At 35.4% G+C, this 20,305-nt stretch overlaps 1 protein-coding gene across 2 annotated transcripts in view; it reads right to left on the reverse strand.

Annotated features, from left to right (window-relative positions):
* The window catches only part of P4HA1 (prolyl 4-hydroxylase subunit alpha 1), a 92,442-nt gene that overhangs the window by 40,268 nt on the left and 31,869 nt on the right, over positions 1-20,305 (reverse strand). For both annotated transcript variants that reach the window (XM_089897666.1, XM_089897665.1), the window contains exons 2-6: positions 19,627-19,734; positions 18,588-18,684; positions 17,131-17,282; positions 14,054-14,191; positions 784-1,023 (exon numbers count right to left, since the gene is read on the reverse strand). In XM_089897666.1, coding sequence (XP_089753792.1) covers positions 784-1,023; positions 14,054-14,191; positions 17,131-17,282; positions 18,588-18,684; positions 19,627-19,702 — 703 coding nt within the window. In that variant the 5' untranslated portion in view covers positions 19,703-19,734. The remainder of the gene's footprint in view (positions 1-783; positions 1,024-14,053; positions 14,192-17,130; positions 17,283-18,587; positions 18,685-19,626; positions 19,735-20,305) is intronic.

Consider the following 20,305-nt stretch of genomic DNA (forward strand, 5'->3'; position numbering starts at 1 on the left):
GGCTGGGCCCGTGAGCCATGGCCGCTGAGCCTGCGTGTCCGGAGCCTGTGCTCCGCGACGGGAGAGGCCACAGCGGTGAGAGGCCCGCGTACCATCAAAAAAAAAAAAAGTAAGCTGAATTGAGCTTTGTTTGTATGACTGGACTGGTTTTGTCTGCTTAGGGAATGTTCAACGCTAGTCCCCATTTGTTTTTGATTTGAACAGACTCTAACTGAACTTTCCCCTCTTTACATTCCCTGCCCATAAACACAGCCTACCCCAATCCCTCAATGGACTCACCTGTAGCTTCCTACATTTTGCAGGTCCTGAATGCAATTCCTCTGCTATTACTAACTAAACTCATGTTTTTGACAATTTTGAGTTTGCCTCATTTTACCTTTTTATTTAGGTTGACATTTCAAATCACTATTTCTGAATATGAAATGCAATAAACCAAAAACTTCCTTCAAAGAACACCAGTCAATATTTAATATGGCAACAGGGTAAACAAATATTTTTGACTGAGTTAGCTAGGTTAGGTCCAATTCTGAAATACCTGAAGAGTACAAGAGCAGAGAAACACAGCTACTGTTATAGTACTATTAGGTGAGAAAGACCAGTTGCCATTTATTTAGAGGATAAACAGAAAGATAAAGTATGTCTGACAGATGAGCTCCTGACTTACGACAAATAAAAAGTACCAAAGCTATATGACAAATATATACAGTCACACATAATTATAATTAGTATATCTATATATCCACCAATACATCTTTAACCTTGAATTAGGCCAAATTAACATACCTAGTTCAAGAAGCTTCTTTGTGAGCAAAAGTGCTTTATCCAGGTCTCCCTGCTGGTACACTGCATAGCTCAAATAATCTAGAACAGAGACTTTATCAATTGTAGAAACCTCGCCTTCATCCAGCTGCCTTAGTGCTTGTTCCATCCACAGTTCTGTATGGTAATAATCTGCTTCTGTGTAGGCCACTTTGCCTAACTCAAAACAGTCCTCAACTGTTAGAAATGATTTGTGTTTTACTCCTATGGAAACAAAATACAGAGAACTTTAGGAATCTTAATACTATTATATACTTATTTAGGACTACACAGCTTTCAAAGTACTATCTCCCTCTCATTTGAACCTCACAACAACCTTCTGAGGTAGGAAAAGCAGGAATTATCCTAAGTTTATAAACAAAGGAACAATCTACAAGGTAGTGAAACATGGCAAGGATCACACAGTTAATAGGTAACGTAGGACCTATAGAACCCGAGACTTCAATTATCAGCCATCATACCAAAATGAAGCATCAATTAAGTTGAAGCATGCAATTTTCCAAAACAGCGGGAATCACCATATGAGATATATCTAACTCTTAACCAACAATCTGGGCAACGGATAAATGGACAGGAAGAGACAAACCTGTCAATTGATTCTTTCCCCTCCTCCCTTCCCCTACAGTAACCCTTTTCAAAAGCACTAATGGTATGTAATTTACATACCATAAAGTTCACCCAGTTAAAGAATCCAATAGTTTTTAGTATATTCACAGAGTTGTACAACCATCACCATAATCTAATTTTAGATCATTTTCATCACCCCAAAAAGAAACTCTGTAACCTTAAGCAGTCACTACCCATCATCTCCCCTTTCCTGCCCCATCCCTACACACCACTAATCTACTTTCTGTATCTGTACGTTTGCCTATTCTGGCTATCTCACATAAATGGAATCACACAACATATGGTCTTCTGTGACTGGACTCCTTCACTCAGCATAATGTTTTCAAGGTTCTTTTTATTGCCAAATACTAGTCCACTGGGATAGACTACATTTTGCTTATCAGGTGATGGACATTTGAGTTGTTTCCACTTTTTTGGCTTTTATTAATAATGCTACTGTGAACATTCATGTACAAGTTTTTCTGTGGACACATTTTTTCATTACTCTTGAGTGTATGTAGCAGTGGAATTGCTGGGTCTTATGGCAACTCTATGCTTAACATTTTCAGAAACCGCCAAACTGTTTTCTAAAGTGGCTGCACCTTTTTACAATCCTACCAGCAATGTATGAGGGTTCTGATTTCTCTACATCCTCACCAGTACTTGTTATTGTCCACCTTTATTATAGCCATTGTGGGTATGATGTAGTATTTCATCGCGGTTTTTAAATTTTATTTCCCTAAATGATGTTGAGCATCTTTTCACATGTTTATTGGCCATCTGTATATCATCTTTGGAAAAATGTCTATTCAAATCCTTTTGCCCATTTAAAAATTTGGTTACTTGTCTTTTTATTATTGACTATTTGTTTCAAATATTGTACAATTGCCATTACTTTCATAAGAATAAGGAAAAATAGAGAAAGAACTATAGAAAGAAATAAATGTAAAAAATATACTCTGAATGATAGCAACCATATAACACTGCATTTTTATAAACAGTAAATCAGGTGAGTTAAGTGGGGACTTTAAGAGCCTGAGTATTTTATGTTTTTTGTGTATACCATGTTAAGTAAGCAACAGAGAGAAAATTACATCTGGACCACATATTCTGGGGTGGTGGGGAGGGAATTGTTTCTGATATAAAACACAGTTGACCCCTGAACAACAAGGGTTTGAACTGCATGAGTCCACTTATATGTGGATTTTTTTCAATAAATACATATATGTACTGTAAATGTATTTTTTCTTCCTTATGATTTTATTAATAACATTTTCTTTTCTCTAGCTTACTTTATTGTAAAAATACAGTATGTAATACATGTAACATACAAAATATGTGTTAATCAACTGTTTAAATTATCAGTAAGCCTTCCAGTCAGCAGTAGTCTATTGGTAGTTAAGTTTTGGGAGAGTCAAAATAGACATGCAGATTTTCAACTGCTCAGGGGGGTCAGCACCCCTAACCCCAGCATTGTTCAAGGGTCAACTCTACCTAGAAATGCTGAATTAAATGTAACAATTATCCATTTGTACTATGGGCAAGTTCACAGGAATTAAGCAAATTTCTTAGGGCCAAAACCAAAAAGGAACTTGAAACCTAGAGAGGTAAGCAGAGGATGAAGCTGCATCTCCTCTGGAGGCAGTCACTAGATCAGAATACTAGAAGCTTGATTTTTAACCACCAAGAAAGGGACAGGAGATAAAGCCTCAGGCCCATGCAAAGTGACAAAGCAGACCCTTGAAGAACTACATCTTGAATGGGAGAATGAACTAGAAAAAAAACTCTGTCAGCTGGCAAAGAGAAACAACAAAAGAACTTGTTTTTCTCAGTCTTCACTGCAGGTAGGGGAAAAACAATCCCTTAGAACTCCACAGGCACACTTTCAGGGAGGTTTTCATTTCAAACATATGCTATCTCCATGGTCTGGAAAACTAAAGCCAAGAATTTAACTTAAAGTAGTCGTAGGTTGGTAATGTAATAGGACAACTGGCAGAAGCAACATTTATACTCTGCAAAATGCACCCTCACCTCAGGTTTTGCAATATTCCAACACACAATCTGAAGAAATGCATACAATCCAAAATCACAAAGCACATGATCAAACAAGCCACTATGAGCAAAATTAGCAGAAACTATTAAAAACCAGTATTAGACAGTCTTCAGATGTTGGTGTTATCACATTAAGAATACAAAACAACTATGATTAAAATGTTTAAAGAATTTTTTTAAAATTAGAAAATATGAACATGTAAGATACCCTAAAAAAGACCAGGCAGATTTGAGTGGGGGGAAGAAATAGAACTTCCAGAAATTAAAAGTATTATCAATGAAATAAAGACATATTGGTCAGGTTAAACAGCAAGTTAGACACAACAAAAAAAAAAGAGAATAATAAACCAAGAAGTGAGAACTGAATAAATTACCATGGGATAAACTACCCAGGATGCAGCAGAGAGGAGGAATACATATGAAGTTCTAGTTAAAAGACAAGGAAGAAAAAATAAGAAGACAGAAGACAACAGCATGTGTCAGAAGAAGACAACAGAATGTGGAAAAGGCACTATTTAAAGAAATATTGGTGGACAATATTCTAGCATTAGAATACATGAAACTTCAGATTCAGGAAGCATAGAGAATAATAAGCCAAACAAAGTACATGCAAGGGCTTCTTAAGGATTTGTTTCAAGGAGGAAGAAAACAATTCCAAAAGAGAAGTCTGAGGTACCAAAAAAAAAAAAAAAAAGATAACCAAAGAAATTGGTATACATTTAAAGAAAAGTGAGCCATCAGATTGGCAAAAATCTCAAAGTTTGAAATTTTTTGTGATGCTGTGGGGAAATAGGCACTCTCATATATTGCTGCTAGAAATACAAAATGACAGAACCATTATGGGGGGAAACTGGGACAATGTTAGCAAAATTTCCTATGTATTTCCTCTTTGATTCAATGGCATCACTTCTAGAAAAAATATCCCAAAGATCACTTAGCAAAAAAACAAAATAATATATGCACAAGGTTAATGGAAGTATTATTTTTATGAAAGCAAAAGACTGCAAACAAACCAGATGTCCATCAATAGGCGCCCAGTTAAATAAACTATGGTAACTCCACAAAACAGAGTAACATGCAGCTGTAAAAAGAAATGAGGAGGATTTCTATATAGGATATGAAGTACTATCTAGAACATATCAATAAATTAAAATGCCAAAGTACAGGAAGTATTTATACCATGCTGCCTTCTGTGCTGATGTTGAAAGGAAACAGGAATATATACACATTTGCTTATATTTTCAAAAAGAAACAGTGGAAATGAAAGCTAATAAAGTGGTAGCTACATATAGGAAGAAGAAAGGAACAGGTTGAGGAGTACAGAAATGAAAGTGAGACTTCTGTCAGTGGACCTTATTAGTATAGTTTGGACTTTGAAAGAATATAAAAAGTTCTGCATGACTAAAACTAATATGAGAGAAATGGTGAAGGTGGTCAAAAGGTACAAACTCCCAGTTATATGATAAATAAGTCCTGGGAATGTAATGTATAGCATGGTGACTATGGTTAATAATACTGTATTCTATATTTAAAAGTTGCTGGAAGAGTAGATCTTAAAAGTCCTCATCACAAGAAAAAAATTTTTTGTAACTACTTGTGATGGTGGATGTTAACTAAACATCTTGTGGTGATCATCTCACAATACGTACATATCCGCGTCCTGTTGTACACCCAAAACTAATACAATGTTATATGTCAATTATGTCTCAATTTTTAAAAAGTTTATTTGGGCACCTCTTTTAAATAAAACATTAATAACAGCATTTTGCAGTTTTAGTTCTCACAGGCTTTTAGCTCATTTGATTCTCATGGCAATCCAATGAAAAAGGTATTATGTCAGACCTCAAAATGGATACTGCCCACTATGCTAGTTACAGTTTCATGTTCCTCTATTGGACAATGTGTTATCATGTTTCATTTGTCAACACATTTCTAAATATAACAGAAACCAAAACAATAAAAAGTTTTTGAACAACACAAGAGGACAAAGATAGGATAGGAATTAAAAACTGAGCCTGTGATAAATTTGCTTTCAGTGAGAAAGATGTAGAAGAAGGAGGAGGAGGAAAAGGAGGAGGGGAGAAAGAAAAAGAAAATTTTTTCCAACTTTTGATACCAACGTTCAAACAATAAATGTGAGACTCACAATGGTTTAATGTTAATGTCAAAATATCTTATCTCCTATACCAAGTTTTCTGACCTAAATAAACAAAGAGATAGCATGTTCATGGATTAGAAAATTATCTTTTTAAAATGACAGTGCTGCCCAAATTCTCCCCAAGATTCAAAACAACCCTAAAAAAATTTCCTACAGGCATTTTTGTAGAAACTGACAAGCTGATCCTAAGATTTATATGGAAATCCAAAGAATTTAGAATAGCCAAAGCAATTTTAACAAAGAACATAGTTGGAGGACTTAGTCACAAGTGTTTGCAAGTATGTGAAGGAACTGAAACTCTCATACACTGATGACCAGAGTATAAAATGGTACAACAATTTGGTGGTTTCTTCAAAATTAAATATATACCTACCATGCAACCCAGAGAATTCACTTCTAGGTATTTAACCAAAAGAAACGTATGTCTGATATGTCTGATAACATCACAAAGGAAACTGGTAGAAAAAGGAATACAATGGTGTTTTCCTTAATAACTTTTGATTGACTATACTTCAACAAGGCAGTAAATTGGCTAAAACCAGACTTAGCTATAACCTATCCAATGGTGTCAACATTTTTTTTTTTTAAGCGCTAGCAGAAAAGGAGTTCATGAGAAATAAATTAAGAGGAAATAAAGGGCTTCCCTGGTGGCGCAGTGGTTGAGAGTCTGCCTGCCGATGCAGGGGACACAGGTTTGTGCCCCGGTCCGGGAAGATCCCACATGCCGCGGAGCGGCTGGGCCCATGAGCCATGGCCGCTGAGCCTGCGCATCCGGAGCCTCTGCTCCACAACGGGAGAGGCCACAACAGTGAGAGGCCCGCATACCGCAAAAAAAAAAAAAAAAGAGGAAATAAAATCATGGGCACATTTTGCTAGTGATCAGACATTCACTGTCTAGGGCATAGCATGCCCTGGTCTGAGGATATGACCTGTTACATTCTAGTACCAAGCACAGTCCTAGCATGGAGATGTATGCACTGGAGGATCACATGGACCAATACAATTAAATATTCAAATCATAGAACTACCTCCATTCACTATTTTTTTTTTTTTTTTGCCTCCTGTTAGTCACTTATAGATAGTAACTGATTATCAGTGTACTACTAAAATGAAGATGAAGATCCATATTTTGACAGTTACTAACTCTCTACTCCACAATCTAATCTAGAAAAGGATACCAAGAAACTAACTTATTAATAGTTTAACATGACACAATTTCAGAAACAAAAGAAACATACTGAATTTTGACTCTCCTATTATTTTTCAGTTATGAGAACTGGAATACAGTTCTAAGATGAGCTTACAAAGCAGTAATTAAGAATGTTTTTTCTCAGGGACATACAAAAGACACAAGAGGAGAGTATGCCATTAATACCCGTAGAGAGCACCAGAAATATTTTTTACATGACCTGATATCCTGGCAACATTATTTGAAAGCACAATGGGGATAGTAGAGTATCTTTAGCTATTCTGCCTTGGTAGTTAAAGTATCTCTGGTTAGCTTACCTATTGATCTATTCACAATTATCAAAGGCAAAATGCCTAGGTATTGTATTAAAGAAGAAAATGAAAATGAAGTGATGTAGCATTTGAAAGGGAAGGCTGCTTCCAAAATAGAGAACATGAGAAGAAAAAGTAAATGGACAAGAAGACAAAGAAAATGAGATAAGGAAAGTGATGTTGGCAGAAAAAGACTATAAAAAACTTTCATGCAAAGCACAAATAGAATTTGATGAGAAAAAAGAATAAGCTGCAAATTCCTTTGGTTCAAAGGAAGTGGCACGGATGACTGATGTTAGCCCGTCAAACCGAATGTAGTAACCCAAATTTACAGTTAAAACTAACACCAAAAAGAGTCCTTTTAATTTATTATCACAATATAAACTATAATATAGGAAAATAAGAATAGGAAATAAAATAGTATAGGAAAATTTACTTAGAAATACATTTTTTGTGTCTCATCCATAAACTGGGAGATTTAATTTAAAAATTCTTACACTGTTATTTATAGGAACATTTAGTGGACAAAAACTTGATTTGTAAGGGACAAATATGTTTAAAATGCATACACTTGGGAAGTTGACATCTTGCATCAGAGGCACTATGGTACACTCATAGCTGAGTGCGCTCCAGAGATGTGCAGAGAATCTACTGCTTGGTGTAGTTAACCTTATCAGCTAACCAAGATAGTGATGCAAATGACCAAGAAGAACATTCAACTTCCACCTGAAGTAAATCAAATTTTACATATAAGACATTTTCTATCCAAAAAGAAAAGTGTAGGGGACACACAGTTTTGAGGGCATTAGCCAGCTGTGGTACCCCCCTTTGCCTGGCAAAGCAATAAAGCTATTCTTTTCTACTTCACTGCCCCCCCACCAAAAGTGTAATATCTCCGGAAGCTAAAAATCTACTCAACAAATCAGGGTTAGGAACAACCTGAAACTAAAGGAACAGTCTATATGAACTGTAAAGGCATCATTAATGCTAAAATCCATTTAACTTATCAGATTTTATATTAAAATATCAAGAAAGCATTTCAAAAGGTAGGCCCAAAAAGGAGAAAGAAACAGACAAAATTAATCAAGGAGTTACATGGCATCAATATAAATCCACTGAAATAAGCATTTCTCTGATTTTGGGGGGAGGGCAATTAAAAAAAACAAATCATCCTTCCCCCTACCCTCATCCCTATCGCTTCACACCTCAACTGCTATAATTTTAAATCTGACAAAGCCAAGTGTTGGCAAGGGTATGAAGAAATGGGAACTCTCATACATTGCTGGTGACAGTATTAATTGGTACATCTGCTCTGGAGTACAATCTGGCCATATCTAGTAAAGTTTGAGAAGCTTATATCCAAGAGAAACTCTTTTATGTGTGTAATAGACACAAGAAGACATAAAGATGTCTGTTGAAACCTTGGTCCTGCAAAAAACTGGAAATAACCTAAGCTACCACTATCACCTCTTACTTAATTTTTACAACAGCCTCCTCCCTGATTTATTTGTCCCTACCCCCAGATCTGAATCCATTCTGCAGCCAGAATGATATTTCTAAAATGAAAATCATATAACCTCCCTGTTTAAAACTTTTCAATAGCTTCTCATTGCACTCAGAACACTTCAAACTCCTCCACATGACTTACAAAGTTCATCAGGAGATGGCTTCTGCTTACCTATCTAGCCTCATCTCTCACTACTCTCACAAAACCAACTCCCTCCCACTGTTCATGCACTCACCCCTTGAACAAACTACTTGTTAGATATCTGATATAAAATGCTCTCTCCTCTCTGGCCTATATATATGTTCTGTTTGGAATATTTTTCTCATGCCCACTATTTCCCCCCCTCCCCCAATTTCCTAGCTAATTCCTTGTCCATTACATCTCAATTTTAAAAAATATCCTGTATTCCAGGAAGTCTTACTTTATGCCTCTCTCTTCTCAAGTCCAAAATTAAGTTTTCTCCTATGTGCTCCCACAGTATCCTAAGTTATCTGCATCTAGGCATTCATCATACCATATCATAATATAAGTACCCTAAGGGCAAAAGCAGTGTTATTCATTATCGCATCCCTAGTACTTAACATAATGGTTATTATGTTAAGTAGATATTAAATAAACATTAAATAGTTAATATCTATTAAACAAATTGATGTTTTAAACCAGAGGTGAACTAAAAAACATAAGGCAGGACTTCCCTCGTGGTGCAGTGGATAAGACTCCACGCTCCCAATGCCGGGAGCCCAGGTTCAATCCCTGGTCAGGGAACTAGATCCCACATGCATGCTTCAACTAAGAGTTTGCATGCCACAACTAAGGAGCTGGCGAGCCACAACTAAGGAGCCTGCAAGCCACAACTAAGGAGCCTGCGAGCTGCAACTAAGGAGCCCACATACCACAACTAAGGAGCTGCTTACCGCAACTAAGACCTGGTGCAACCAAATTAATTAATTAATTAATTTAAAAAACCAAACAAAACAAAGCTGTGATCTTCAGAAGTGTTATAATGTACCATATTAGTAGAAACAGAAAATAAAATTTGCAAATTTGTACTTTTTTGGAAGTCCAACTTGATGAAATTACATTGCAGCTTAAAGGAAATTTTATTTAATATTATACCATGGTTAGTTTTTCCACTTGATACTTCACTGCAAATTTAGGAAGATGAGCAAGAAAAACATCTTAACAAGTAACTCATCCCACTATATTTTCTTAAGGAGAAAATCAATTTCAGTATGATGATAGAGGTAATATATTTTATTTCTCCAGTTGATAATGACAAGAAGGTAGTAATGGGGTAAGCCACACACTCACAGAAAAAGTGAGAGATGGCAAAAGTAAATTATCATGTGAAGTTAGATATTAGTAACACAAGTAAAACTGGAAAACTCCAAATTTTGCAGAAATTAAACAACACACTCTTTAACAACTAATGGATCAAAGAAGAAATCACAGGGAAAATTAGAAAATACTTAAAGACAAATGAAAATGAAAACACAAAATACCAAAACTTATGGGACACAATGAAAGCAGAGCTAAGGGAGAAATTTATAGTTATAACGCTTACATTAAAAAACAATAAAGATCTCAAATCAACAACCTAAAAGCTAGAAAAACAAGGACAAACTTAACCGAAAGCTAGCAGAAGAAAGGAAATATTAAAGCAGAAGTAAAAGAAAAACAATAGAGAAAATTAATGAAAACAAAAGATGGTTCTTTGAAAATAATTTTGTCAACAAAATTGACAATCCTTTAGCTACATGGACTAAGAAAAAAAAGATTCAAATTACTAAAATCAGAAATAAAAGTGGGGATACTACTATTGATTCTACAGAAATACAAAGGATTATAAGAGAGTTCTATGAAAAACTGTACACCAACAAATTGAATAACCTAGATGAAATGGACAGATTCCTAAAAACACAAAACCTACCAAGACTTAGAAAAAAATAGAAAATCTGAATAGACCTATAGCTAGTAAGGAGACAATCAGTAATCGAAAGTCTCCTGACAAAAGAAAAGCCCTGGACCTAATGGCTTCACTAGAGAATTCTACCAAACATTTAAAGAAGAACTAATACCAATCCTTCTCAAACTTTTCAAAAAGAGAGGAAAGAATACTTCCTATCTCATTCTATGAGGCCGGCATTATCCTTTATACCAAAGCCAGAAAAAGACACTACAAGAAAACTACAGACCAATATCACTTATGAACACTGATGTAAAAATCCTCAACAAAATACTAGCAAACAGAATTCAGCAGCATATAATATTAAAATGATTATACACCATGACCAAGTAGAACTTATTCCTGGAATGCAAGGATGTTTCAACATATGAATATCGATCAATGTAATGCACCACATTAACGGAATAAAGGAAAAAAATACCATCATCTCAATTCATGCAGAAAAAATAATTGACAAAATTCAGTATTCTTTCATGATAAAAAACACTCAACAAACTAGGAATAGAAGGAAACTACCTTAACATAATAAAAGATATATTTGAAAAACCCACTCAATGGTCAAAGACTGAAAGCTTTTCCTTTGAGATCAAGAACAAGAACAAGGATGCCCACTTTCGCCACTTCTATTCAACTTAGTACTTGAAGTTCTAGCCAGGGCAACTAGGCAAGAACAAGCTCAAAGGTGCCCAAACTGGAAAGGAAGAAGTAAAATGATCTCTGTTCACAGATAACGTTATCGTTTTTCTGCCACACTGCGTGGCTTGTGGGATCTGAGTTCCCTAACCAGGGATTGAACCTGCACCCTCAGCAGTGAAAGCATGGAGTCCTAAGCACTGGACCACCAGGGAATACCCAGCAGATAACATTATCTTAGGTTAGAAAATCCTGAGGATTCCACAAAAGACTTGTTAGAATAAATGAATTCAGCCAAGTAGCAGGATGCAAAGACAACACAGAAAAATCAGTTGCATTTCTATGTACCAATAATGAACAATCTAAAAGAAAATTACTAAAACAAGTCTAAGCATAACATACTTAGGAATTAACTTAACCGAGGAGATGAAAGACATACAGTGAAAAACTACAAAAAAACTGCTGAAAGACAACATAAATAAATGGAAAACACATCCCATGTTCATGGATTGGAAGACCATGATTCATGGATTGTTAAAATGTTAATGCTACCCAAAGTAATCTACAGATTCAACACAATCTCTATCAAAATACTAAAAACAGAGACAGAAAAACCCATCCTAAAATTCATACGGAATCTCAAGGGACCCAGAATAACCAAAACAATCTTAAAAAAGAAGAACAAAACCAGAAGATTCACACCTCCTAATTTCAAAACTTACTACAAAGCTACAATAATCAAATAGTGTGTTATCAGCATAAAGACAGACTTACAGACTAATGGAATACAGAGGCAGAAGTAAACCTTTGTATATATGGTCAAATGATTTTTGACAAGCATGGCAAGATCATTCAATGGGGAAAGGATGGTCTTTTCAACAAATGGTGCTGGGAGAACCGAATATCCACATGCAAAAGAATGAAGTTGAACCCTTACCTAATACCACATGTAAAAATTAACTCAAAATAAATCAAGGACCTAAATATAAGACCTAAAACAATAAAACTCTTAGAAGAAAACAGGACAAAAGCTTTATAACATTGGATTGGGCAATGATTTCTTGTATATGACCCTAAAGGCACAGGCAAAAAAAGAAAAAATAAACAAATTGGACTTCGTAAAAATTTTAAAATTTGGATACAAAGCACAATATCAATGGAGTAAAAAGGCAACCCACAGAACAGGAGAAAATATTTGCAAATCATACATCTCATAAGGAATTAATATCCAGAATATGTAAAGAACCTCTAAAACTCAACAATAAAGAATGAATAACCCAATTAAAAAATAGACAGGGCTTCCCTGGTGGCGCAGTGGTTGGGAGTCCACCTGCCAATGCAGGGGACACGGGTTCGTGCCCCGGTCCGGGAAGATCCCACATGCTGCGGAGCGGCTGGGCCCGTAAGCCATGGCCACTGAGCCTGCGCGTCTGGAGCCTGTGCTCCGCAACGGCAGAGGCCACAGCAGTGAGAGGCCCGCGTACCACAAAAAAAAAAGAAAAAAAAAGACAAAGGACTCGAATAGATATTTCTTCAAAGAAGATGTACAGGCGGCTGCTAATAAGTACATGAAAAGATGCTCAACATCACTGATAATTGGGGAAATGCAAAACTGCAATGAGATACCACCCACTAGAGTGGCTACTAACAGAAAAAAAAAAAGAAAATAACAAGTGTTGGCAAGGATGTGGAGAAACTGGAACCCTTATGCACTGTTGGTGGGAATGTAAAATGGTATATCTACTATGCAAAAGAGTATGGTGGCTCCTCAAAAATTAAAAACAGAATTATCATATGACACAGCAATTCCACTTCTGGGTATATACTCAAAGAATAAAAGACATTGTCTTGAAGAGCTATTTGCACACCCATGTTCACAGCAGCATTATTCACAATAGCTGATGTGTGGAAGGAACCCAAGTGTCCATCAACAGATGAATGGATAAGCAAAATATGGTATATACACAATGGATTATTATTCAGCCTTAAAAATGAAGGAAGTTCTGACGTATACTACAGCCCTTGAGGACATTATACTAAGTGAAATAAGCCAGTCACAAAAACACAAACGCTGTATGATTCTACTTATATGAGGTACTTAAGTCAAAGTCATAGAGACAGAAAGTAGAATGATGGTTGCCAGGGGCTGAGTAAGTGGGAACTGGGGAGTTATTGTTTAACAAGTATAGCGCTTCAGTTTCACAAGATGAAAAGAGCTATGCAGATGGATGGTAATGATGGTTGCATAATAATGCAAATGTACTTAATACCATAAACTGCACATTTAAAATTGGTTAAGATGGTAAATTTTTTTAATGTTTTTTTCACAATAAATTTAAGCAAATTACCATGAAATCAGCTGTAACTTAAAAAAAGAGGGTTTTGCCGAAAATAGGTCAAAAAGCAGGATGCTTCACACTGTAGAACACTAAAAATCAGTACATACTCAACATGTCTTGGTTTTAAATTATTGAATATATAAACTTTGATTATCAATTACCTTATAACTTAACACACAACTACTGGGTATTCTAAAGACAGACATTTGGAAAACTGGTTGTTTCTTTTTCTTACATGCTAAAATTGCCTACTTAAGTTAGTCCCTATAATTATAAGCTTTCACAGTAACAAGCTAGCAGCTTATCCACAACTATTCAGTCCTAGACAAAGGGTTGTTTTGTCCTCAAAGGCTGTGAAACAAAGTGAAGTTAAAAATCTTAAAATACGGAAGTCTTTTTATATTAACATTGTCCTAATGGACTGAACGGAGAAGCCAAGTGATAGGATTTTTATAGACTACAATAACTCTTACCTGGAAGATCACCCTTTGAGATGGTATCTGTATCCAAATTGTAGGTATCCTGGAGACGCAACAGAGCTTTGGCTGCCCCAACCTGATCTTCATCATTAGGGAAGTACTGTCTCTGAATGGTTAGGTTAGAGATAAAACCTTAAAATAGGGGGGAAAAAAAAAGAGTCTAGACACGGGTATGAAATGTACAGTGTGGGAAATATAGTCAATAACTATGTAATATCTTTGTATGGTGATGACATATCAGAACTAGACTTATCACGGTGATCATTTTGAAATATATAGAAATACAGGATCAATATTTTGTATAACAGGAACACAGTGTTGCAGGTCAATTATATTTCAAAAACAAACTCATACAAAAAGATATCAGATATATGGTTATCAGAGGCAGGAGGTGGGTGTGCAGGGTAACTGGAGGAAGGCTGTCAAAAGGTATAAAGTTCCAGTTATAATATAAGTAAGTACTAGGGATGTAATGTACAACACAATAAAAATAATTAACACTGCTGTATGTTATATATGAAAGTTGTTAAGAGAGTACATCTTAAGAGTTCTCATCACAAGGAAAAGCATTTTTTTCTATTTTTTAAATTTTGTATCTATATGAGGTGATGGATGATCACTAAATTTACTGTGATAATCATTCCATGATGTGCGTAAGTGAAATCATTGTGCTGTACACTTTATATGGTACTGTATGTCAATTATATCTCAATAAAATTGGAAGAAAAAAGACTTTAGAACCTCACAGACTTCCATTTTCCAATACAGTCTTAAAAGGATTTTTCAAAATCTATTTCATTATAATTTTCCACCATACCATGTGTAACAAGAAAAAATTAAATATACTGAACAAGACTTGACATACCTCTAAGTTGTTCATCTTCCCAAACCATTTTTAATGTTGCTTAAGTAATCTGAGGTCATTGCAGAAATTATATTTGTATTAATAGGTAAAGATCAACTAACATAATAGAGTTTTTAATTATACAACACAGCCTCCACTAAGCTTGAAAAGTGAACATTTAAAGATTTGAAAACGATGTTCACTGGCAACCAATTATACTTTCAGATAACAGTAAGTAAAATGTATACTCTTAAAGTTATGTTTTCTTCTTCCATGTGCCACATATCACATAAATGTGTAAATATATAAAGTTTGGTGGAATTCTTTAAGGAGAAGGAAGAGACATTTATTATATATGTAAGAGTATCAGGTAAGCTAGTTTATTAAAATATATTTAGATCTGCTTAATTATTAAATATAGTGTTCATCATCATGGTTTGCACTCTATAAATCCTAATATTAATTTTAAAAGGTTTTACATAAAATACAGCAAAAATAAAACTAAGAAACTAATTATTGGTAACTATATAACTCCTAAGGAGAAGAGATGCTAAATACTCCTTAAGAAATCAATACAACAAAAACAAAAAGTGATTTAAAATTTTAATAACATGTGTCATCATTTGCAAATCAAAATTAGGTACGAGACTTCCCTCCATTCTCCTTTACTTATAATCAACTATGCATACTTTGATAATCAAAAGGCCAGGCATTTTTATGTTAATTGAAATGTACAGATGAACAACTAGATGGAAGAGGCCTAAGTCCATATTAAAGCATTAGTTTTAAGACCAACTCCTAGTCACAATATCCACATGGAATTTTACAAGCAAGTTTTACAGAAGACTGGAACGATTTTATGCCCCAAACCAATATGAAGTTACTTAAATCCTCTCTAATAAAAAGAAAAAACGTATATCTACTATAGCATTATGGGATGACTGCCGCAGATTAAAACGCCTAAGTCTTAAGGTTTACTTTATAAAAAAACTTAGTTCATACTTGAGATTTTTTTTTTAGATTTTTAAAAAAAAAATAATAAATAAATGTGTGTGCATATGTATATATGTATACAAACGCATACATGTATGACCTTAAAAATGTTCTCATGGGGCTTCCCTGGTGGCGCAGTGGTTGAGAGTCCGCCTGCCGATGCAGGGGACACGAGTTCGTGCCCCAGTCTGGGAAGATCCCACATGCCGCGGAGTGGCTGGGCCCGTGAGCCATGGCCGCTGGGCCTGCGCGTCCAGAGCTTGTGCTCCGCAACGGGAGAGGCCACAGCGGTGAGACGCCCGCGTACCGCAAAAAAAAAAAAAAAAAGTTCTCATGGTGTTATATGACAACAAATAATCACAGGTACTATTTCCTTCTCTTCTCAAAGAAGTATTCACAAGTGCTTGCCTTAATTTTTCTTTTCAAGGTTTCCTGTCCTATGCGTAATAGTTTAGTTTACTGCTCACAAATACTTGAAAGCACCCTTGGAGTGCTTTATCTACACAGTTGGCTCAGTTCTCTGTCTCTCTTTTTTTTGCCACCTTCAATCATTCAACAAATAAACACTATGTACTAAAGCATAATACCTCTACTTCATTAAACTCCAGCCTTAGTTTTCCGTGTCTGTTACTAAAATATCTAAAAGATCTCAATACTCCAACTACAATTTTATTGTTTCAATCAGAAAGACATTCATTATTACTGTTTGCAGCCTCAATTTTTAAATTTATTGTCTATGTTAAACAAAACAATCCTAAGCTTCAAAGTACTATGTAAAACACAGCTAACATTCTTCCTTATTAGTATCACTCCCAGTACATTAAAAATTGATTAGAAGATAAAGACTTACCCATAAAATTTTTTAAATCTGAAGGTAATCGTAAAATGAAAACAATTACCCTCAGAAATGAAGCTGTATGCCAAATCATTGATTCACTTTTTTAGATTTCAAAGCAAAAAGGACCATGTTAAATGAAGAGCAGAAATTACATTTTAACAATAAAGTTCTATCTTTACTTCCAGTTTTTATTCATCTTTTTTTTAAATCAAGAATTCAGGATGTAGACTAAATTAACTCTAGTCAAATCAAATACATCTCAGCAATAATTCAGTTACAAGGCTGAACACCTGATGTTCTGGGGACTGAATTTATCACTTCTTCTGGCATGTCTACAGGTGGTAGCAAAAAAGCCTTACTTTTTTTTTGGCTCATTAGTCTTACCATCTGACTTACCATCCGACATATCCTTAAGGACCAGATTCTCCAACTCACTCCACTCAGTGTTCAGACGTTTCATTAACTTAAATGCATTTACAGGGTGTCCAACAAATCCTTCTGGATCTTTTGTTGCTGTGCTGGTTAGCTGATCTAACTTCTCTGCCCATCTAAAAATGTAAGACATAAGTGGAATCTACATAAAGTATATACACACTCAATGAGGAAGAAGACTAGTAAAGCACTCAAAAAAGATTAGAGGATTTTGAGTTAAAACTATACTTAAAATCCTTTTAAAAGTAAAATTACAAAGGATTTTTAAAAAGCAAGATTCTCTTACAGATAAAATCTAACTTGGCAAAATCAAAATATAACTACAAGACTTTTTGTTTTAGTTTTGTTTCTCCCAAATGGTTACAGTAAACGTAACCTATCTTAGTAAAATTTGTGATTTTTTAGGCTTACCCTCTAGTATGAACCTAAAAATTCATTTCCCTACAGGTCCTTAAAGCCAAATAATTGATTATTACAAAGTAATCAGCCCAATCCAATTTCAGTTACATGTTCATTTAAATCAAACTTACAGCAAAATTTTATAGTCAGTATCTGGAAACTGTATTTTAAAACAAAAAAACTGAATACTTAGCTACTCATTAAACAAAGGCTAGGAACTCTCAGGTCAGAATTAAATATGAACCTGAGTCAATTAAAAATAAATTAGGGGACTTTCCTGGTGGCGCAGTGGTTAAGAATCCGCCTGTCAATGCAGGGTACATGGGTTCGAGCCCTGGTCTGGGAAGATTTCCACATGCCGTGGAGCAACTAAGCCCATGCACCAAAACTACTGAGCCTGCACTCTAGAGCCTGCAAGCCACAACTACTGAGCCCAGGTGCCACAGCTACTGAAGCCCGCACGCCTATAGCCTGTGCTCTGCAACAAGAGAAGCCACTGCAATGAGAAGCCCACACACGCAACAAACAGTAGTTCCCACTCACCACAACAAGAGAAAGCCCGCACACAGCAACAAAGACCCAACGCAGCCATAAATAAATAAATAAATTTAAATAAATAAGTTAGCATTTAAGGAAAAACTATATCAATTAAATAATACTATACTTATCACTGTAATCTCTAGAATGGAACCATATGACTGAAGGATAAATAGCAGTGGAAAACTGCTCCAGAAGGTGGCTTGATTAGGGAGGTTAGAAGAGGATAGAAGATATTAGCAACCATTGAAAAAAATTGTCAGTCAATGACCCATACCCATTTATATTCTTATCTCAATCCATATTCTTCAACTGAAGTCTTAGCCTGGGCCTAACTTCTGTTTTCTGTGCTCCTACTTTAGCCATTTCAACTGGCCTTTTAAGACTGACAGAGGGCTTTCACTTTCACTCAAAGAATGTTTTAGCTCTACCAAGAAAACATGAAGGTGGAATCAGAGTCATAATAAGTAAAACACTTTGCTTACTTTTTTATTTGTTCTAATTTGTCCTCTTCTGCCTTAATATAGTCTTTCAGGGAAGTCACCAGATCTTTTTCAGTACGGATCAAATCAGTCATTTGACCTAGAAGGAGAAAAAGGGAAGAAAGTTATCAAATACCCATACTGGTCAAAACAAGTATTTTCGAATAATTTAAGAATGATAGAGAATGCTTCATTCTGAGAGGACTTACCTGGCATGAATCAGATATGTTGGAGAGAGCATCATTTTTTTTTTCTTTTTTTCCTTTTTTAAAAACCAGATAAATAAAAATAAAGCCGGAAACTCTTCTAATCATGTGTTCCAATTCAAATTTTCAAGCTACTTAATTCTGCAAGCTTGGACCATATTGACAAATTGTCTGTCGTCTAAAAATTTATTTTTAATTTCAAAACCTTACTTTCCAAGGATCAATGTTTCTTCTTCCCTACCTCCCCTCTCACCTTTTTGTGGTTTTGAAACTACTTAGAACTAAATTTTTATTCAATAAACAAAGACCACACTAACAAAAAGTACACTTCTCAACTGCAATTCAAATATCCATATTTCGTTATTCATAAGGGGAAAACAGAACTCATCATTTTACATCCCAAAATGAGGTTTCATAACTATAATACTTGTTTGTGTTTTATTTAGCTCCACAATCATGTGAGGGTAGAACTGGTCAACAAGATGACAGAAAACTTCTCTTTTAAGACATATGAAGTATGTATATAGGAAAACATAAAAGACTAAGTATATACATTAAATGATTTGCTGGGTGGACTCATTACCAGAGAATTTTCTTTGGTATGCTTTTCTAAATTTTCATAAATTTCTAATCTGAAAACGTATTCCTTTTGTAATCAGAGAAAATAATTTAAAGAAAACAATTGAATTTAAAAATGAGAGAGACTTTTAGAGGGGCAGGGACTGAAGTAATGTTTCAGTCTATGGGAACACAATGTATTGGTTTTTACTTATTTAAAAACACTAAAAAATGTAAATTTTTAAATGCAAAAACAACAAAAAATAATTAAGACTTACCAATTGAAGTAAAAAAGCCTGGATCAGCCAAAGACTGGGGAAGTAGAAACCCTACAACTAAAATACACCAGATCATCTTCAGAGGCTTACTTTTACAGGATCGCACACCTATAAGAGAAATATGGCCATTATTTTTAAAAAGGAGGACTTCCCTGGTGGCGCAGTGGTTAAGAATCCGCCTGCCAATGCAGGGGACATGGGTTTGAGCCCTGGTCCGGGAAGATCCCGCATGCCGCAGAGCAACTAAGCCCATGCACCACAACTACTGACCCTGTGCTCTAGAGCCCACGAGCCACAGCTACTGAAGCTCACATGCCTAGAGCCCGTGCTCCGCAACAAGAGAAGCCACCGCAGTGAGAAGCCCACGCACTGCAACGAAGAGTAGCCCCCGCTCGCCACAACTAGAGAAAGGCTGCGCGCAGCAACAAAGACCCGACTCAGCCAAAAATAAATTTAATATAAAATAAAATAAAATGTTAGAATATGCTTAAAGCGAAAAAAGGTTTCAGAGCTTTCTGATTAATCCTCTAAATTGCTAACTTGTTCCATCTTTTCCCTGCAATGGCCTTAAATTTTAAAATAAGTTCAATTAGAAGTTGCAGATATTGGGGTGATGAAAACGTTCTAAAATATACGGTGGTGATCAACTGTTGAAGAACACTGTGAAAGTACTAAAAAG

Source organism: Delphinapterus leucas, chromosome 16 (genome assembly GCF_059928025.1).
Source record: "Delphinapterus leucas isolate spDelLeu-1000000601 "Yukka" chromosome 16, BTC_Dleu_Yukka2, whole genome shotgun sequence".
Taxonomy (NCBI): Eukaryota; Metazoa; Chordata; class Mammalia; order Artiodactyla; family Monodontidae; genus Delphinapterus; species Delphinapterus leucas.